The following is a 17,086-nucleotide window of genomic DNA, read 5'->3' as shown; positions in this document are numbered from 1 at the left end:
CTTTACATATATGCAAGTGTAGCAATATTTTCATGTTGAACTCATATTCCTTGATCCACGTGTTTGTCTCATAAACCCAACTCTTCAAGGAATCCTTCTTGCACTTGAAATCTGCTTCGTAGCTTCTGATCATCAATCGTCTCCGGTTGTTTGCTAAAGACTTGGTTCTTCGATGTATGCGTAATAGCAACCTAGTTGTTAACATAACTAGTTCCTGAAAGAGATCTGCTAAGGGCCTAGTTCTTTTACAATGTTTGTTAATCATCAAAACTTGAATTCAGCTCAGCTCAAACACCTAGGTTCAAATCTTACGTGATACTTCTTTCTTATTAATTTTTTTTTTTGGAAACTTAAAAACTGGTGAGCAATAGATAAATTCGCAAAGGAATTGCACTTCACCATTCGTAAACCTATATTTCGATAGGGCATTAAAAATCGAAGGATCTTCTATAGCAAACAAATGAATCCAAGATTCCTTGTCATCATACTCTTTCAATACCCACAACTTAGAAGTATACTTTCCCTGATGATGAATATTAGAATGAATACAAAGCATTCCTTCCAACACTAAAACGCCAATACGGGTGTGGCCCCTCAAGCTTAATATTTCCTCTGGCAAGGATATCTCTCCATACACTTCATTTGAAATACTAAATGAAACCAACACAAAATACTATTTTCTTGAAAAATCGATCCAATGAAATGCCGCATGTATAAATGTCAAAAATTGCATAGCAAACAACACATTGAAAAAGGCACGAGGATGTTTATCATTGAAAAAGGCACGAGGATGTTTATCAATTCTTCTCCAGGAACCAATTTTCAACGCGAGAATTTCACTAGGTATCGATCTATGTAAGTGCTGGCGCATATGAAGGATCTTATACTCACCACGGGTTGAGTCATAACCCAATCCAAAACGAGAAACTACATCCGGTGGAAATTCTAGAGCGGGAAGTACTATTGATTCTCTTGTGGAGGAGTTCCACAACAAAAGAGTGCGGCGATAACCATCCAAATTATCAGGAACCTCGATAACAACCAAGCCATCGTAATAACAATGGATTGCGAATCGATTTGGTTTAGGGTTTAAAGGGCAATCAAGTTTTTGCACATCCTCAACCAGTTGAAGAGACGACAAAGGACAACAATATATGGAAAATATTCCATACTTAGGGCACATTTGGTTAATAAGAAGCTTTTGGGAATCTTGGTCATTCTTGGCAAAATTGAGATGCTTCATCTTAAAGTAAGGAAAAGAGATTAATGCCTCCCAAAATTTCGAAACACATTTGAATCGAAGTAGAGACTGCACCGGTAACCTGCTGAAGATCTCCATAATTATTTCCTCATTGAAGTGAATTGTCGTGGCCCTCCGATCAACGTCCATCTGGTCTGTGTTATCATTTGATGGCTCCACAACGCACTTGCCTTGGGAGATGATTAACCTTTCGGGCCGCATTGCAAACAATAATTGGATTGAAAAGACTAGCCTGATTTGTTTTCTTCCTCTGTATATTTAGAGCACAATTACTATTTGCTAACTTTCCCTCATTCTTCTTCTTCTTATTCTTCTTCTTCTTCTTCTTCTTTTTCTGCGTCATCTTTTGTGATTAATTGATTGAAAAGACTCAATCTTTTGTGATTTGCAGACGAAAAGGCTTGCTAGGGTTTCTTTATCTCAACATAATTTGCTTCCACCATTTGTTGTAGTGGCCGGTACTACTTCATCCTTAATCAAGGTCTCGAGTTCGAGCCCTCTTGGATACGGAGTCACCATTGGGACTACCTGGCACGAATCCGGATTAGTCGGGTCCCGGATACCGGATGGAAAACCAAACAAAAAAAACATAATCTGCTTCCATCTTTTCTTATTAACTTGTTCTTAAAAGAATGATGTAATATCTTTATATTTGAAAATATGATACTTTTATACTTTCAATTTTAATTGTAATGACATACTTTTACAGTCAGAATTTTTTTATATAAAATCATAATTTAAAAAAAGATATTCTTAAATATTATACCGAATTAAATACCATTACATAAATAAACGGAGGGACTTGTTGCATACTATAGAGGTGGCTAGTGGCCACTTAAAAAAACGAAACTATTTTTAATTTTTCATATATTGGGTCAACTACTAATAGCAGTAGTAGCACGATTTTACCAAAATGATGAGACGCACTATAGTTGATACTGGTTCGCAATTTGTTAGTCAAGGAAAAAGTGGTGTGCTCTTACTCATCATCATTTTAGTGCATACATCATCATTAGAATTTAGAGGAATTAGGACTAAGAAGCTGTCGATAGTTCCAACCACTTAGCATAAGATTCCTAAACTTGCCTCTAGTTAATTACGTAACTAATAGTGGTGTGCTTTTTCTCTATTCCTTTTGTTCTAATTTGTTTGAAACATTTATTATTTTGAGAAGTAAATAATTTTTTCTTTATCATATTATTTTTTAATATTTTAAATTATTAATTATTTTGACTTATAATATTTTTTATATGTAATTTTTAAATATACAAACTTTATTTTAAAATATTTGTAGAATTTATATGTCTGTATTCACATAAAAAATTAAGTTAAGTACTTTACTAATCATACTCTAAACCATGCCAAATAAAGTGAAATTTGTGGAGTATTAGATTCTTGAGGTTTGAGATTGTGAACTTTGGAGCTTGTCTCGTCAAGTTCTGACTTTAGATAAAATATGGGTCCATTGAATGGTACAGATAGAATTCAGCTTGCTTGACATGACAATCTCTTAACAGTACCCAAATTCTTAATTATTCCTCTCTTTTTTTCTTGTTAATCATGTGATTGAATTATTTAAGGGCCGAATATTAGAAAAGAGAGAGTAAACCAAACATACAAGAAATTAGGAGAAACGTAAAGAAGGTGTCCAAATGTTCTGGAATTGAATGTGATAGGATGCCACTTTTTTCTTTTATGGATAAACCGCTCTTGGAAAAACAAAAATGAAAACAAAAACATGTTGTCGTGATTGTTGCATCGAGCACAAGTAATTCAACTGTTTGGTCCAATTGGCCACTTGCATTCACATTTATGCCATTCAGTTGAATCAACTCAACACAACTCGTACGCCTAAAAAAAAAAAAAACTAATTCACAATACTTGTGAAGCATATAGCTTAGAAGAACAAGGTCCCTTAATAATTTTGCCAAGCGGCTAAAAGAAGTAACTCTTTACTAGCTTTTTGGTTATGTAAATTTTTTATTTAAATAAGGCTAAAATTGGAGGAACAAAATTAGTGCCTTCTTGATTGTGTAAAAGTACACCACTTATTTTGAAATAAAATAAAAAAATAAAAACACCACTTATTATGAAATGAAGGAGCACTTCCTCCGATCTATAATACTAAGTAATTTTTAAAATTTTGGCACATTCCTTGAAAAAAAAAACATTCCAATAACATTAATTACCCTAGTCTACTCATAGAAAAATGTATAGAAGTATTAAAAGACATTAGAAATTTGTTCGGATCGTTTATTTAATAAGGGCAAATTTGAAGGAAAAAATTAATATGTTCTTATTTTTCTTAAGTTACCATTAATTTTAGACCAAATTTAAAGGTAAAAAAATCAATTATTGTGGACCGCAAAGAGAAACTTTTATGATTAAAGTTATTACATGATTTTTTTTAATAAATGGAGTTAAAACCTTATTTTCAAAAGCAGAGGGAATATGATGGAGCGTCTAAAAAGTAAATTCACTTTTTCTTAAGAGCCCTAATTTTCAAGGAAAACGTCCAGCTTTAATTCAGTAGTAGTTGGTTACAGTTCAGCTTAGAGAAATCTAGTGCCACCTCCCAGGTTGTGTCAAATTCACTAAGTCACCAAGAACGAATAGTTTGCCAGATTTCCTCACATGGGCTTCATGGTATTTGTGCTCCACCTTAGTCCCCTTTAATGAACATTGAAATCCATAAAACACCCTACTTTGTAGCATTACATGATCTGATCTGATCAGATCAGATCAGATCAGGTGTCAATATTATTAAGCAAAGAAACAATCATTCGTTGGATTAGTACGCAAAGCATTCTGCCTTTATGGTCAATCTCTTGCCGTGCTGGATCCAAACTCTCAAATTTATGAGTTCTTGTAGTGGTCTCTAAGTTAATATTACTTTTGTCCCAAAATAAGAGTTACTTTAGCAAAAATCACACCCATTAAAAACTCAATAAATGTGATGTGGAGCTTACTAACCTATCCCTATTTATTAGTAGATGTTTTTTGAGAAAAAGAGGACTACTTAGTCGGGCTCCAATGCAGTACCGGACACCGGTTGGGAAAAAAAAAGGGACTACTTCTTTAATGCTAAGGGCGTAGTTTGAAACACTTGTCAATTTTTGTCTTGAATTAATCCACACTTAATTTGATTTTTTTTTTTACTAAGGTGACACTTATTTCGAGATGAGAGAAGTATTTAATAATAATTGGATTCAACGTAAAATATTTAGTTGATTTCTTATTATACATATATAAAATTTGAACAAAATTACTGAATTCATGACATGACCCATACATTATATTGTAGGTCCGTCTTTTTCTCTTGGCCTCAAAGAAGTTTAAATAATGGGTGTGTTGCATCTTGAATATTTCATCGAGTACCCATTACTTTCTATTACTTTATTCATCCGGTAACTACCCATAAAAACTTAAGTAGAAAAAGCAATTATTTATAGTATATTTTGACTTTATTGAAGTATACACTATGATCTTTCATAATTTTTATTTATTTCATTAATTGTTAAGTCATACTACTTGAAGAAATCGTGTCTTAGCCCCTTAAGTTTTAAGCCGGTAACCAGAATTTATAAATTCTGTACTAGTATTAGAAATCCTTTTAATAACACATTGAGAAGGATATCTTAATACTCTTGAGAGTATATTCTTCTTGAAGAATTGATTCAAATTCTTAAAAAACAAGAGAGCGCGTCCAACCGTGTTCTTAAAGCAAAGTTAAACATGCTAAGCTGTTCTATTATTCAAATAAAATAGAATAAAATAATCGTAGTTGAAGCAGGAAATTATAATTAGTTATTCAAGACATCAACACCACAGGGGAAGACTTGGCAAGACAAGTAACGAGTAACGACTACTCCACAATAAGGTTAAACTTGTCACAGTCATAATTCTAAGGTCAAACACTTGTTTGCCAACGGCCAACCGACTACTAGACTTAAAAATTAAATGGAGCGCCATGTGAAATAATCTCTCTCACATTGAGTTTAAGCAATATCTAGCATTGCAAGTGTAAACAATTTTTACATCATCATCTCATATTTACTTGGATAAATTTGAGACATTCGAGTTCTTTATTTCAGAACGTACTAAGTTAATTGCAAATTAGCAATAAGATCATAAATACATATCACAATCAAGATGTGCAATTAATCTATTTAGAGTAAAATAAGAAAATGTTGTTTGAGATGATTTAATGTAAGGTATTAACATAGGAAAACGTAAACCTAAAACCACATGAATATAGTAAGTTCTACAAAGATTTAGAATATTTTGAAATTAAAACAAATCTAATAAGTAAAAGATTAAAAACAATAAAATTTGAAAATTATTAAGTGCGAAATATTAAAATATTATGGTTCCATACAAAATGTTTTTTTTAATTATATTGAGAATCATTCACTTTAACCCAACTCCAATTAGCTTAGAATTGCGTGGTAGTAATTAGCTTAGAATTGCGTGGTAGTAATTACTTTCACTCTAAAAAGAGTACTTTTATTTATTTAGGATATTTCTTTCATGTGGTTTTTACCCAAAAAAAAAAAAATGATTGCTTGCCTTAATATTTTCTCATGGACCCATCCTTAGTTTTCGCATTCACATTATGAAATACATAAAACACCATTGGATTAGCGCTATTATATTATGATCTTACCAACTTCGAAATTAAGCGAAGCAGCTATTATTAGTTCGATTATTATTAGTTCACATATGCTTCATGGTACGTGATGGTCAATCTCTTCGCCCTTAAGTTTTAAAACCGGTGATCTGAATTCCAACACAAAAGAAAAAGAAATATTCGTTTGGAGAAAAATAGTGTGGAAGGAGTTATATGTACCTTTCAAGATTATTCTTTCTAAAGAATTGATGCAAATTCCATCAGAAACCGTGTCTTCAAAGTTAAATAACAATATAACAGTTGTCCAGTTATAGTTATCTTAAAAATTAAATATTGGTAAATATTTGGTAATGAGTTGAAATTTCTAAATCCACCACTACTGTCATCTCCGGGAAAAGGAATCCAAGAGTATTGGATGGTGGAGCGTCTAGAGTAAAGAATCAAAAAGGAATTAGGGCACGAAGTATCTCGTATGCAGATTATGAAAAAGGTTGTACTGTAAAAAGAATGTAATGTGTGTAGTTTATGCAGATGGCAAGAGTTAATTCATTAAATGATCATTCAACTTAATGAAATTATCTAGTAAAATTATTTATCTTTTTTCTTTGTTCCAATAAGATCACTCACTCACGTTAATACATTTATTTTTTACAAAATAACTATGAATGAAAAGTCTTTAAAGTGGAGTAATTTATAATTTACACTTTTGTGAATGATGTTAATTACAAAAGAGCACATACATTAAGGATACAAATTGCAAATCACTCCAATTTTTAAGAGGCATTTCATCCATAGTTTTGTAGGATAAATATATTAATTTGAGTGATTATTGGACGGAAAAAAAGATAAATGACTATAGCAAGTAATTTTGTTAAGTTAACTGATACAACCATTTAAACCTGTGACCTATTCATGAGGAGACAATTTTCGAATTACTCCAACGCCTCCCTTCCCCAAAAAGCAAAGAAAGCATACATAAAATAATGGTCTGTAACCATAAGTGCTAACGAACAAGCCGAGGCCTACTTTGAGAAATTTTAGGGAGCAAAAAAGGACAAATAGGTCCACATCTCAATTAGAAAAGAACAAAGTTGATGACAATAAGTAGCGTTGAAAATTTGAAATACTTACATAATTAAATGAAACATTGCTAAATTAAAATTCATTTCCAGCCACCACCCACCACCCACAACCTGATCTCATCAGACTATCTAACCCTTCTGTTTTGAAGAAATATTGCAGTTAAAACAATTATATGTCCACCAAAACAGTCAATATTTCTAGCGTGCAAGTTTAATACACTAATCGTACAAAAACTATTTGCACAATTTAAATGAAACAGAACCAATGTCACTGTTGAAGATTGAAGAATTAAATGTCGTCTTTGTTCTTTATCTTTCTGGACTCCATTATCACCCCATAAAAATGAAAAAGAAAGCTAACTTGATATGATAATTAAGCTGTTCCCTTTCACCTCAATTTACTCTTTATCTCAAAATCTAGCTGATAAATGCACGCATTAACTAACATATCAAAATTCAGATCATAAACAACAAAATTCAAAACAATAATATAATTCAATTTTCGTCATCGTCTTTTGTACACACCAGAAAAAGTAAGCACCAAAACAATAAATTCGTGTCAAAAAGTAGCATCACAAGTTCACAACAAATTAAAAGTAAAAAAGAAAAAGAAAAATCACGCTTTGAAGCACCAAGGGTTGTAACTATGGTGGCCGTGGTTGTGGTGGTGTGTTGTGGTTTCCTTATCAATCAATTCTTGAACATGTCGAAATTCCTCAATATGACAAGGAATATTAATAGGTCCATTATGATCAAATCCATATTCTTCCTCTGCTTCCTTCAATAGCTGCATAAACAATGGATGATTGATATAAATCACAGGGATAACAAACCTTTGTTGTTCTTCACCTTGTCCTACAGTTATTGCTAGACACCCTTTTGGTATATCTTTCAATTCCTTTTTTCCATGTCCATGATGATGATGATGATGATGATGATGATGATGAAAGTGAAGAAGAGGCACATGAAAATGGAAACTCAGATGATGGTTCTGACCCCCCATATCTCTATACAAATCAAGAATCGATTGAAAACAAGAAAGGTTATAGATTAACCCTTTTTTCGTTTGGAAAACAAAGAGTATAGAAAGATGTTACAAGTAAACAAGAGAGAAAGGCCAAGGATCAGAAGCCGATATGGCAAGTTTGAAAAGGTTAAAGGAAGAGTCGGTTAGAGATTTTGGGATATTGCTCATTGTCTAATACATAAATCTGCTCTGAATTAAAATTGGGATGGTGGAATTGGAGTTTATTCAAGAGGCAGAGGAGTCTATTTATACGCGTAGGGTTTACTAGAAGGACTAGTATTCTTAAAGGATACGTATAAAATAAAATTAACTGAAACGGTCTGATATATCATGTTATAGTACTGTATATCTTTTGGTGTGGTAAATGCCTCTGTACAAAGAAGGGAGGAGCAAAGTAAATGGGTAAATGCTCTGCTCGGTCTGTTTTATCGTTTTATGATATTTATTGTTTTTAATCTGGTTAAAAAAGAGTTAAACTTTTTATAATTTTTTTTCCTTTTTAACTTTAAAATCTCTATAAAAAATTTAATGTATATAAAGAGAAATTTTTTTCTTTTTTTCTGAAAGGTAATTGTTATACCACTCTTAGTAGTATAATATTGGGATTATAATATGAGAATTAAATATAAAGAAATTGTTCGTTAGATATAAGTTTTTGATATATATTTAATATATTAAATTCAAAATAGAAAGTATGAAGTACATATAAAATACTGATTTGATTTTTCATTAGATACACTGAAATAAACTTTTATTTCCAGTTTCTTAAAAAACTTTGAGAACAACTCTGGAGAATGGCATTTTGTCAGTTGCTTTGCTTGTTTTATATTGGAAATTAAATAATACCAGATTTATTATCCCACAATGAGTTGATATTTAAATGATACCAAAATAATATTATAACAAATCACGAAATTACTTATACCAATATCATAAATTTCAAGTTTTCAACTATTCGTTATATAAAATAATTCTGAATTTTATCCCCGTAATGCCAAATGAGCCCTTAATACAAACATGTTTTATTTTTGGCCTTCATTTTTACATGCAGAGGCATACTTCAAAAGGAAGCTGCTATTTACAGGTCAAAATTTGCTGTCACCACATCAGAATAGTGACTGTTTAAAAGGAACGCTTTAAGGGCTTAAAGGGCAAATGCTAGGAAAATATACTAATTAAAAAAATGGCATCATAATTTTAAAAGGTCAATTTCGCAGTTGATAGCGGGCCAGATTGTAATTGGGGTTGGTTTTTATGCTTTCTAGTTTCAAACTTAGGAATGACAAATGAACTGCCGTGTCATCGACGTGGGAACTATTGAAGACTTGGTACTCACTTGCGTCATGGCCACGCAACTACATACAGAGCAGTAGACCACCCAGTGTCATGCATACTTCCATTCAGGTTCAATTTTGTTTTAAACATTGTATTAGAGAAGGTAAGTATTTTTTCTTCGAGTCATATTGAGAGTCCAGAACCAAAAATACCCCAAACAAAGAGGGTTTGAACCAAAAAAAAAAAAAAAAAAAAAAAAAAAGTTTCACGACCCGGCCAGGAGGCCATGACAAGTACCCGGAGCTGACTACCGAGCACCACTCATTATGCTGATCATCATACACAACCCGAATATACACCGTCTCCAAGGCAACACATAAATATACATAAGCCCTCACGGCTGCAAAAATGATATACAAAAATATACACTGATGTATCCATAAGACAACAACTACCCACGCATCCGTATCTACGAGCCTCTACTAGAGTACTGAGACATAAGGACGGGACAGGATCCCGTCATACCCCAAATATACACAAAAGAATATGACCATAAGTAGCACCGCCGGAGTAGTGGAGTGCTCCTGTGAATCCGCTGATAAACTCCTACGGGTCTGCACCGTTTCCCTGTGGGCATGAACATAACGTCTAAAAAAAAAAGGATGTCAGTACGAAAAATGTACTGAGTATCTAAGGCATGAATAATACTAGCATAAAAAAACATAATGAAACATGAGACAAAGATATAACCTGCTAGCTTTTAAAGGAAAACACATACTATGCATATCAAATATACCATCATCGTTAACCATCCTCCGGGTAACTATCGCATGCCGCCCACTAGTGATGTCATGTCCGGCCACATAGGCACGGTGGAATCATAAGCCGCCCGCCGTAGCGGTGTCATGTCCGACCAACTAGGCACGGTGTAATCTCATCATTATATGCTTATCATAGGACATGCATAAGAACTCAAGTAAAAGCTATAACTTTATCGGGGTGACGTAAGGTCGAGAACCCCCGATTCCATTATGGAGTAGTCATGATCATCATGCCTCACCTTGAAGGAACTAGCATTATAAGACAAGGGTATGAACAATGAATAGCATCAAGGAATCATGTCAAGATCATTAGCATCATAATAACATCATTTTATTATCATGGAACATATCTCATCTCTATCTTGTGGGAAACTGTTAATACTCTTTAGCTTTCATCTTTTGGAATGTAAGAAGGTCATGGAATTTACAGGAAAGAAATCACCATATAAATAAGAATCATGCCTTTAGAAGGGAAAGGACTAGCCTCGCATACCTTTTTATCTCTTCAACTCTATCGTCTAATCGCGTGCCTCTCAAGCTTGCGATTCTACCTTCAAGGGAATTCGTACTAAGATTAGATAATTGAAGACATACTTAAGCTTAAGCTAGAGCTAGAGCGGCTAAGAGCTAACGAAAATTGGGCAATATCCCCATCCTTTCAACCACTTTCTCCAACTGTAACAATTCCCAACCATCAACAACAACATCCACAATATTGTAATCAATGTTCTTCACCGAGCTATACATCATTCAATTCTCACAATTCTATTTAAAAGTCATCCCTAACCATAGCTACAACACAACACCACATTCATCCTCATATAATGCTTCTTTAACATCATTTATATCATTTATACAAGATCATACTCACAACATGTTAAAAACTATAATTCAAATCAAGTCATAATTTAAGAATATTACTATTTTCATATTTGCACTCCATATCTTCCTCCCTTCCATAATCTAAGTCTTTTAACCTCTCAGTACTCTTAATAACTTGACTTGAACATAAAACTTACCTCTGATGATGTAGGAATAAGCTTTGGATGAAGATTCTTCACTTGAAGGAACTCCAACTTCAATTTCAAAGGAATCTTGGCTTCCACAAACCCTAGCGGGCATCCACACCCTTGATTCTACTAATTTATGATGATTATTCTTTAATCCCTCTTGGATTTGTGATAATATGACATGGAGAGTATTCTAGAGTTTTCAGGACTGAGAGAAAAGTGAAATCTGAAAATTATGGACTAGGGTCGTGTATTTATAGCTGGGGCTGGAAGATTCCAGATTGGCGGTTCGACGGTCACGTCGACATGTTGACGGTCCATCGACTTGCTCCGTCGACCTGCAGAGCCATATTGATGGCGGCGATCGACGGCCCGTCGACAAGTCGACGATCGACTGTTTTGTAGATTAGAATTCTTAGAACATAGCAACGGTGCACATTGACGGCTCGTCGACATGGTCGACGGTCCGTCATTAATGTCTGGTGTCTGCAGATTTCCTCGAATTTGGTCAGCCTACGTCGGTTCAACCCGTTCAACTTCTAATCCTGTGATATACCTGGAATACCTGCTAGTACCTCCATACACGGGGTAAAATACTTAGAATCTCAATACTCGGGTACAAATCTCCCTTTCAAGGCATACTTGACTAGGAAGTCGTAAGTTTTTCCTACTATGAAAACGAGAGTTGTAACATTCTTCCCTCCTTTAAAAACATTCGTCCTCGAATGTTAAGTTCGCGGGAATCCTACCGAAATTTCGCCAGAGTTTCCCCTATAATACGGCGCTACCACCCTATCACAACAGCCCATAATAACAATGCCTCACAGGGCTACAACACAATAGCAAGAAAAAATATGGCCACACACGGCCAAAGCATTAAAAGGAAAGCATTTCATACCTCATAATACCGATGTCTCATCTTGAATCTCTACCGGGGGTGGAAACAATTGCGGATATTTGGACTTCATGTTTTCTTCCGCTTCCCAAGTCATTTTCTCTCGGTTATTGTTTCTCCACAAGACCTTAACTGAGGCTACCTCTTTATTTCTAAGTTTCCGTACTTTCCTATCTAGTATGGCAATGGGTACCTCTTCATATGTCAACTTTTCCGTAACTTGAATATCATCTACATGCACAATTTTAGTAGGGTCTCTGACACACTTACGGAGCATTGATACGTGGAAAACTGGATGGACTGATTCAAGTTCTGGGGGTAAGTCCAGTTCATAAGCTACTTGGCCTATCTTACGGATAATCTTATAGGATCCAATGTATCGAGGACTTAGTTTTCCCTTCTTACCAAATCTCATCACGCCTTTCATTGGTGATACCTTTAAGAATACCCAATCATCAACTTGGAATTATAAGTCTCGCCGACGGTTGTCCGCATAAGATTTCTGGCGACTTTGGGCTGTCAATAATCGATCTCGGATAACCTTGATCTTTTCCACTGCTTGTTGAATCAACTCCGGATCGATTAGTTGTATCTATCCTACTTCAAACCACCCAATTGGGGATCTACACTTTCTTCCATATAGGGCTTATATTGGGCTATCTAAATACTGAAATGATAGTTATTGTTGTATGCAAACTCAATAAGAGGTAAGTGATCATCCCAACTACCGCCAAAATCTAGCACACATGCCCATAACATATCTTCTAAGGTCTGAATAGTGTGTTCGGCTTGCCCATCAGTTTGTGGATGTAACGTTGTGCTAAGCCTTACCTGAGTACCCAAACCTTCTTGGAAAGACTTCCAGAATTTAGCTGTAAATTGTGCTCCTCTGTCTGTGATAATAGATATCGGGACACCATGAAGTCGCACTATCGGGACACCATGAAGTTGCACTATCTCTTGAAGATACAACCTTGTATAACCTTCTGCCGAATATATGGTTCTGACTGGAAGAAAATGAGCTAATTTTGTCAGTCTGTCCACGATCACCCATATGGAGTCATACCTGCGTCGGGAGCGAGGCAAACCTATAATGAAATCTATGTTGATCGCTTCCCATTTCCAGGTTGGAATTTCCATGGCTTGTAACAATCCTCCTGGATTTTGGTGCTCAATTTTCACTTGTTGGCAATTTGTACATGGAGTTACAAATTCTGCTATGTCTTTCTTCATTCCATCTCACCAATACATTAACTTGAGATCGTGATACATCTTTATCGCTCTTAGGTGAATGAAATACCGAGAGTAATGAGTTTCTTCTAGAATCTGACGACATAGTCCTGCAACATTTGGAACACATAACCTGTGTCGGTACCTAAGAACTCCATCTGCAGAAACTTCAAATGGTGACTTTTCTTTCTCGTGAGAAATGTATCTCTATAGTGACTCAACTGGGAGTCTTCATATTGGCGCTCTCTCACTTCCATATCTAAGGACGAAATAGCTGGGTTGTGAATACCAATTCCTGCATTGCCTGAATCAATTAGACGAACTCCGAGACTGGCTAGCTGGTGAAGCTCACTGATTAATTCTTTCTTTTCGAGAGGAACCTCACATAAACTTCACATTGATTTGCGGCTAAGTGCATCAGCTACTATATTCGTCATTCCGGGGCGGTATAAAATACTCACATCATAATCTTTTAATAGTTCCAACCATCGCCTCTGCCATAGATTCAACTCCATCTGTTTGAAAATATATTGAAGACTTTTGTGATCTGTATAAATATCAACATGAATGCCATACAAATAGTGTCTCCACATCTTTAGCGCATGAATAACCGCAGCCAATTCAAGATCATGGGTTGGATAGTTCTTCTCGTGTTTCCACAACTGCCTGGAAGCATAGGCAATAACTTTACCATGCTGCATCAACACACAGCCCAATCCGACACGGGAGGCATCACGATAAACAACATATCCTTCTGGAAGTGTCAGGACTCGAGCTGAAGTTAGTCTATCCTTCAATTCCTGGAAACTGCGTTCACAAGCATCGGTCCACTGGAATCTTGCTGATTTCTGAGTTAGCTTCGTTAATGGTGTCGAAATAGAAGAGAATCCTTCCATAAATCTCCTATAATAGCCTGCTAATCCCAAGAAGCTACGAACCTCTAACGGTGTTGTGGGCCTTAGCCAAGTCTTCACAGCCTCTATTTTCTAAGTATCAACTTGAATGCCGTCAGCTGAAATGATATGGCCCAGAAAAGTCACAGAATTTAGCCAAAACTCGCATTTTGAAAACTTAGCATACAACTCGCGAGTCCGAAGAATCCCAAGGACAACACGCAAGTGATCTGCATGCTCTGTTTCTGACCGAGAATATACTAAGATGTCATCGATGAACACGATTACGAATAGGTCTAGAAAGGGCCTGAATACATTATTCATCAGATTCATAAACACTGCTGGAGCATTAGTCAACCCAAATGACATCACCCAAAACTCATAATGGTCGTATCTTGTCCTGAAAGCTGTTTTGGGAATATCCTCTTCTCTAACTCTCACTTGGTGATAACCTGATCTTAGATCAATTTTGGAAAACCATTTGGCACCCTGTAATTGATCAAACAAATCATCGATTCTTGGAAGCGGATATTTATTCTTTATCGTCACCTTGTTTAATTGCCTGTAGTCAATGCACATCCGTAAGGAATCATCTTTCTTTCTCACAAATAGAACACGTGCTCCCCACGGTGATGAACTGGGCCTAATAAATCCTTTCTCAAGTAAGTCTTTCAATTGCGCCTTCAGCTCTTTCAACTCTGCAGGAGCCATTCAATAAGGAGTAATAGATATAGGCTTGGTGCACGGTAGCACAACAATAGCAAAGTCAATCTCTCTTTCCGCAGGAAGGCCTGGAAGTTCATCTGGAAATGCATCTGGATATTCATTTACTACCGGGACGGATTGAAAAGTTGGCGGCTTTGGTTTGATGTCATAAACTCGGACTAGATGATAAATAAAGCCTTTGGTGATCATCTTCCTTGCCTTACGGTAGGAAATAAACCTACCTCTTGGAGACGCTGTATTGCCTTTCTATTCAAGCATGGGTTCTCCCAGTAATTGAAATCCAACTATTTTGGTTCTGCAATCAACATTGGCATAACAAGAGGCCAACTAATCCATGCCCATAATCACATCAAAATCTAACATTTCCATCTCAATTAAATCAGCAATAGTCTGACGATTACATACCACCACCACACACTTTTTGTATACTTGTCTAGCTATTACGGGATCACCAACCGGAGTGGATACCTCAAAAGGTTTAATTGGCTCGGGTTTCACCCCAATACGGTCAGCAATATAAGGAGTAATATAAGACAACGTAGAACCCGGATCAATCAATGCATAAACGTCATGAGAGAATATGGATAGTATACCTGTAACCACATCCGGGGAGGACTCAAGATCCTGACGTCCGAGCTAAAGCATAAACACGGGCCGAGTGCCACCGAACGGGGACGCTCCTCTCGCCTCTATCGCGACCTTTGTCGAGTCCGGGGAAGTCCGCCCTACGGGCGCACGGACGAGGAAGAACCGATTGTCGATCGCGGGCCGAGCCCCGCCCTCTACCGTGCCTCGAAGGACAATCACGCATCACGTGCCCAGTCTATCCACAAACATAACAAACATCTGAACCTTGGCGACACGGGCCCGAATGTAACTTTTCGCACTGACTGCATCATGGAATCGGTGGCCTCCTCTGACTAGGATCACCTCTAAACTGGGAACCTGAGACCCAAACTCTGACCCATACCAGAATAAATGGGGCGGTCAAATATCTTACCTGCGAACCGAGGAGGTGCACTCATCGCGGAATGGCTCGAATATCTAGAATATTGTTGCTGACCCCCACTATACTCACCGCTAGCAGATCTGGCCCTCTTGCTCTATCCTCTATCAACATCACGCTCGTCTCGGCGCGGCTGTTGTTGCTCCTCTAAGTTCTAGGCGTGGTCCTGACTATGGGAAATATATATCCCCTCCTGTAATGAAGCCGTCAGACAATCCTTGAACAAATGTGGCCCTAGGCCACTCACAAATCTGTGTACTCTATCTCTCATATCGGCTACCATAGTGGGAGCATACCGGGCTAATGAATTGAAACGGAGACTATACTCCCGAGCACTCATATTCCCTTGCTTTAGATTCAGAAACCTAAGCCCCTGCCCTTCGAACTTCGGTGGCAAATAGTGACGAAGGAAAGCATATATGAATTCGCCAAACCGGGAGGTGCATTCTATCCTCGAAGATATCCAATTATTATAAAACCGCTACATCCGAGTCTATCATAAGATGCCGCTCCACCGATCGAAACATGAATGATACTCAACGTCCTCAATATCTCATCTATAAAACTATGCGGGTCTTCATCCGGCTTTGACCCAAAAAATTCTGGGGGATTTAAACTCATGAAATCACGGGCCCTTGCACTAGTGGCTCTATCACCGGGACCCGCGCTTTGCCGTTGAGCCTGAGCGGCAACCAACTGGGTCAATAGCCGGACGGCTCCTGGTCCCGTCGTTGACCCGAAACACCGTATGGAGGAGCCGGGAGGCAGGTAGAGCCGGAGTCGAAGCCCTCCTGTATTCTTCTAGTATAGGCGGAGTGTGAAAGTTATTGAATGGAGCCTCATTATGGGATTCACCTTCTTCTACATTCATTGGCGGCTCTCTTTCCACCCGCCTTTCTGTCGTAGCCTTGCCCTTCTGGGCGGCTGTGGCTTTTCTCTTCACCAGCATCGCTGGAATCATAGCGCAAAGTTAGAGAAAACAAAATCTTATAACATGGCCCTATGGTGTTGACACCCAATTTTGTCCCTCCTTTATTTCAGTTTATTTCCAGGAGCTTTTTAAATTTATTAACGATCTAAATATTTTATTTTCACTACTATTTTTTATTTTGCTATTATTAATATCATTACTTTCATTTTCGCTATCAACATTACGAGCATTACTTTATCATAACTTCTAATAGCTCGTCATCGTTTCATTTTCGGATTTTGTACTCATTAAATTAATTA

At 36.6% G+C, this 17,086-nt stretch overlaps 1 protein-coding gene across 1 annotated transcript; it reads right to left on the bottom strand.

The window, feature by feature from the left end:
* Positions 1 to 379: 379 nt before the first annotated feature.
* LOC132054433 (putative F-box protein At1g47790) lies at positions 380 to 1,498 on the bottom strand. Its single transcript, XM_059446440.1, has one exon. It carries the CDS (start codon positions 1,460 to 1,462, stop codon positions 674 to 676), a length of 789 nt encoding a protein of 262 aa, XP_059302423.1. The 5' UTR covers positions 1,463 to 1,498; the 3' UTR covers positions 380 to 673.
* Positions 1,499 to 17,086: the final 15,588 nt, after the last annotated feature.

This window comes from Lycium ferocissimum, chromosome 4 (genome assembly GCF_029784015.1).
Source record: "Lycium ferocissimum isolate CSIRO_LF1 chromosome 4, AGI_CSIRO_Lferr_CH_V1, whole genome shotgun sequence".
NCBI classification, from domain to species: Eukaryota; Viridiplantae; Streptophyta; class Magnoliopsida; order Solanales; family Solanaceae; genus Lycium; species Lycium ferocissimum.
This window is presented reverse-complemented; position numbering and strand designations above follow the sequence as displayed.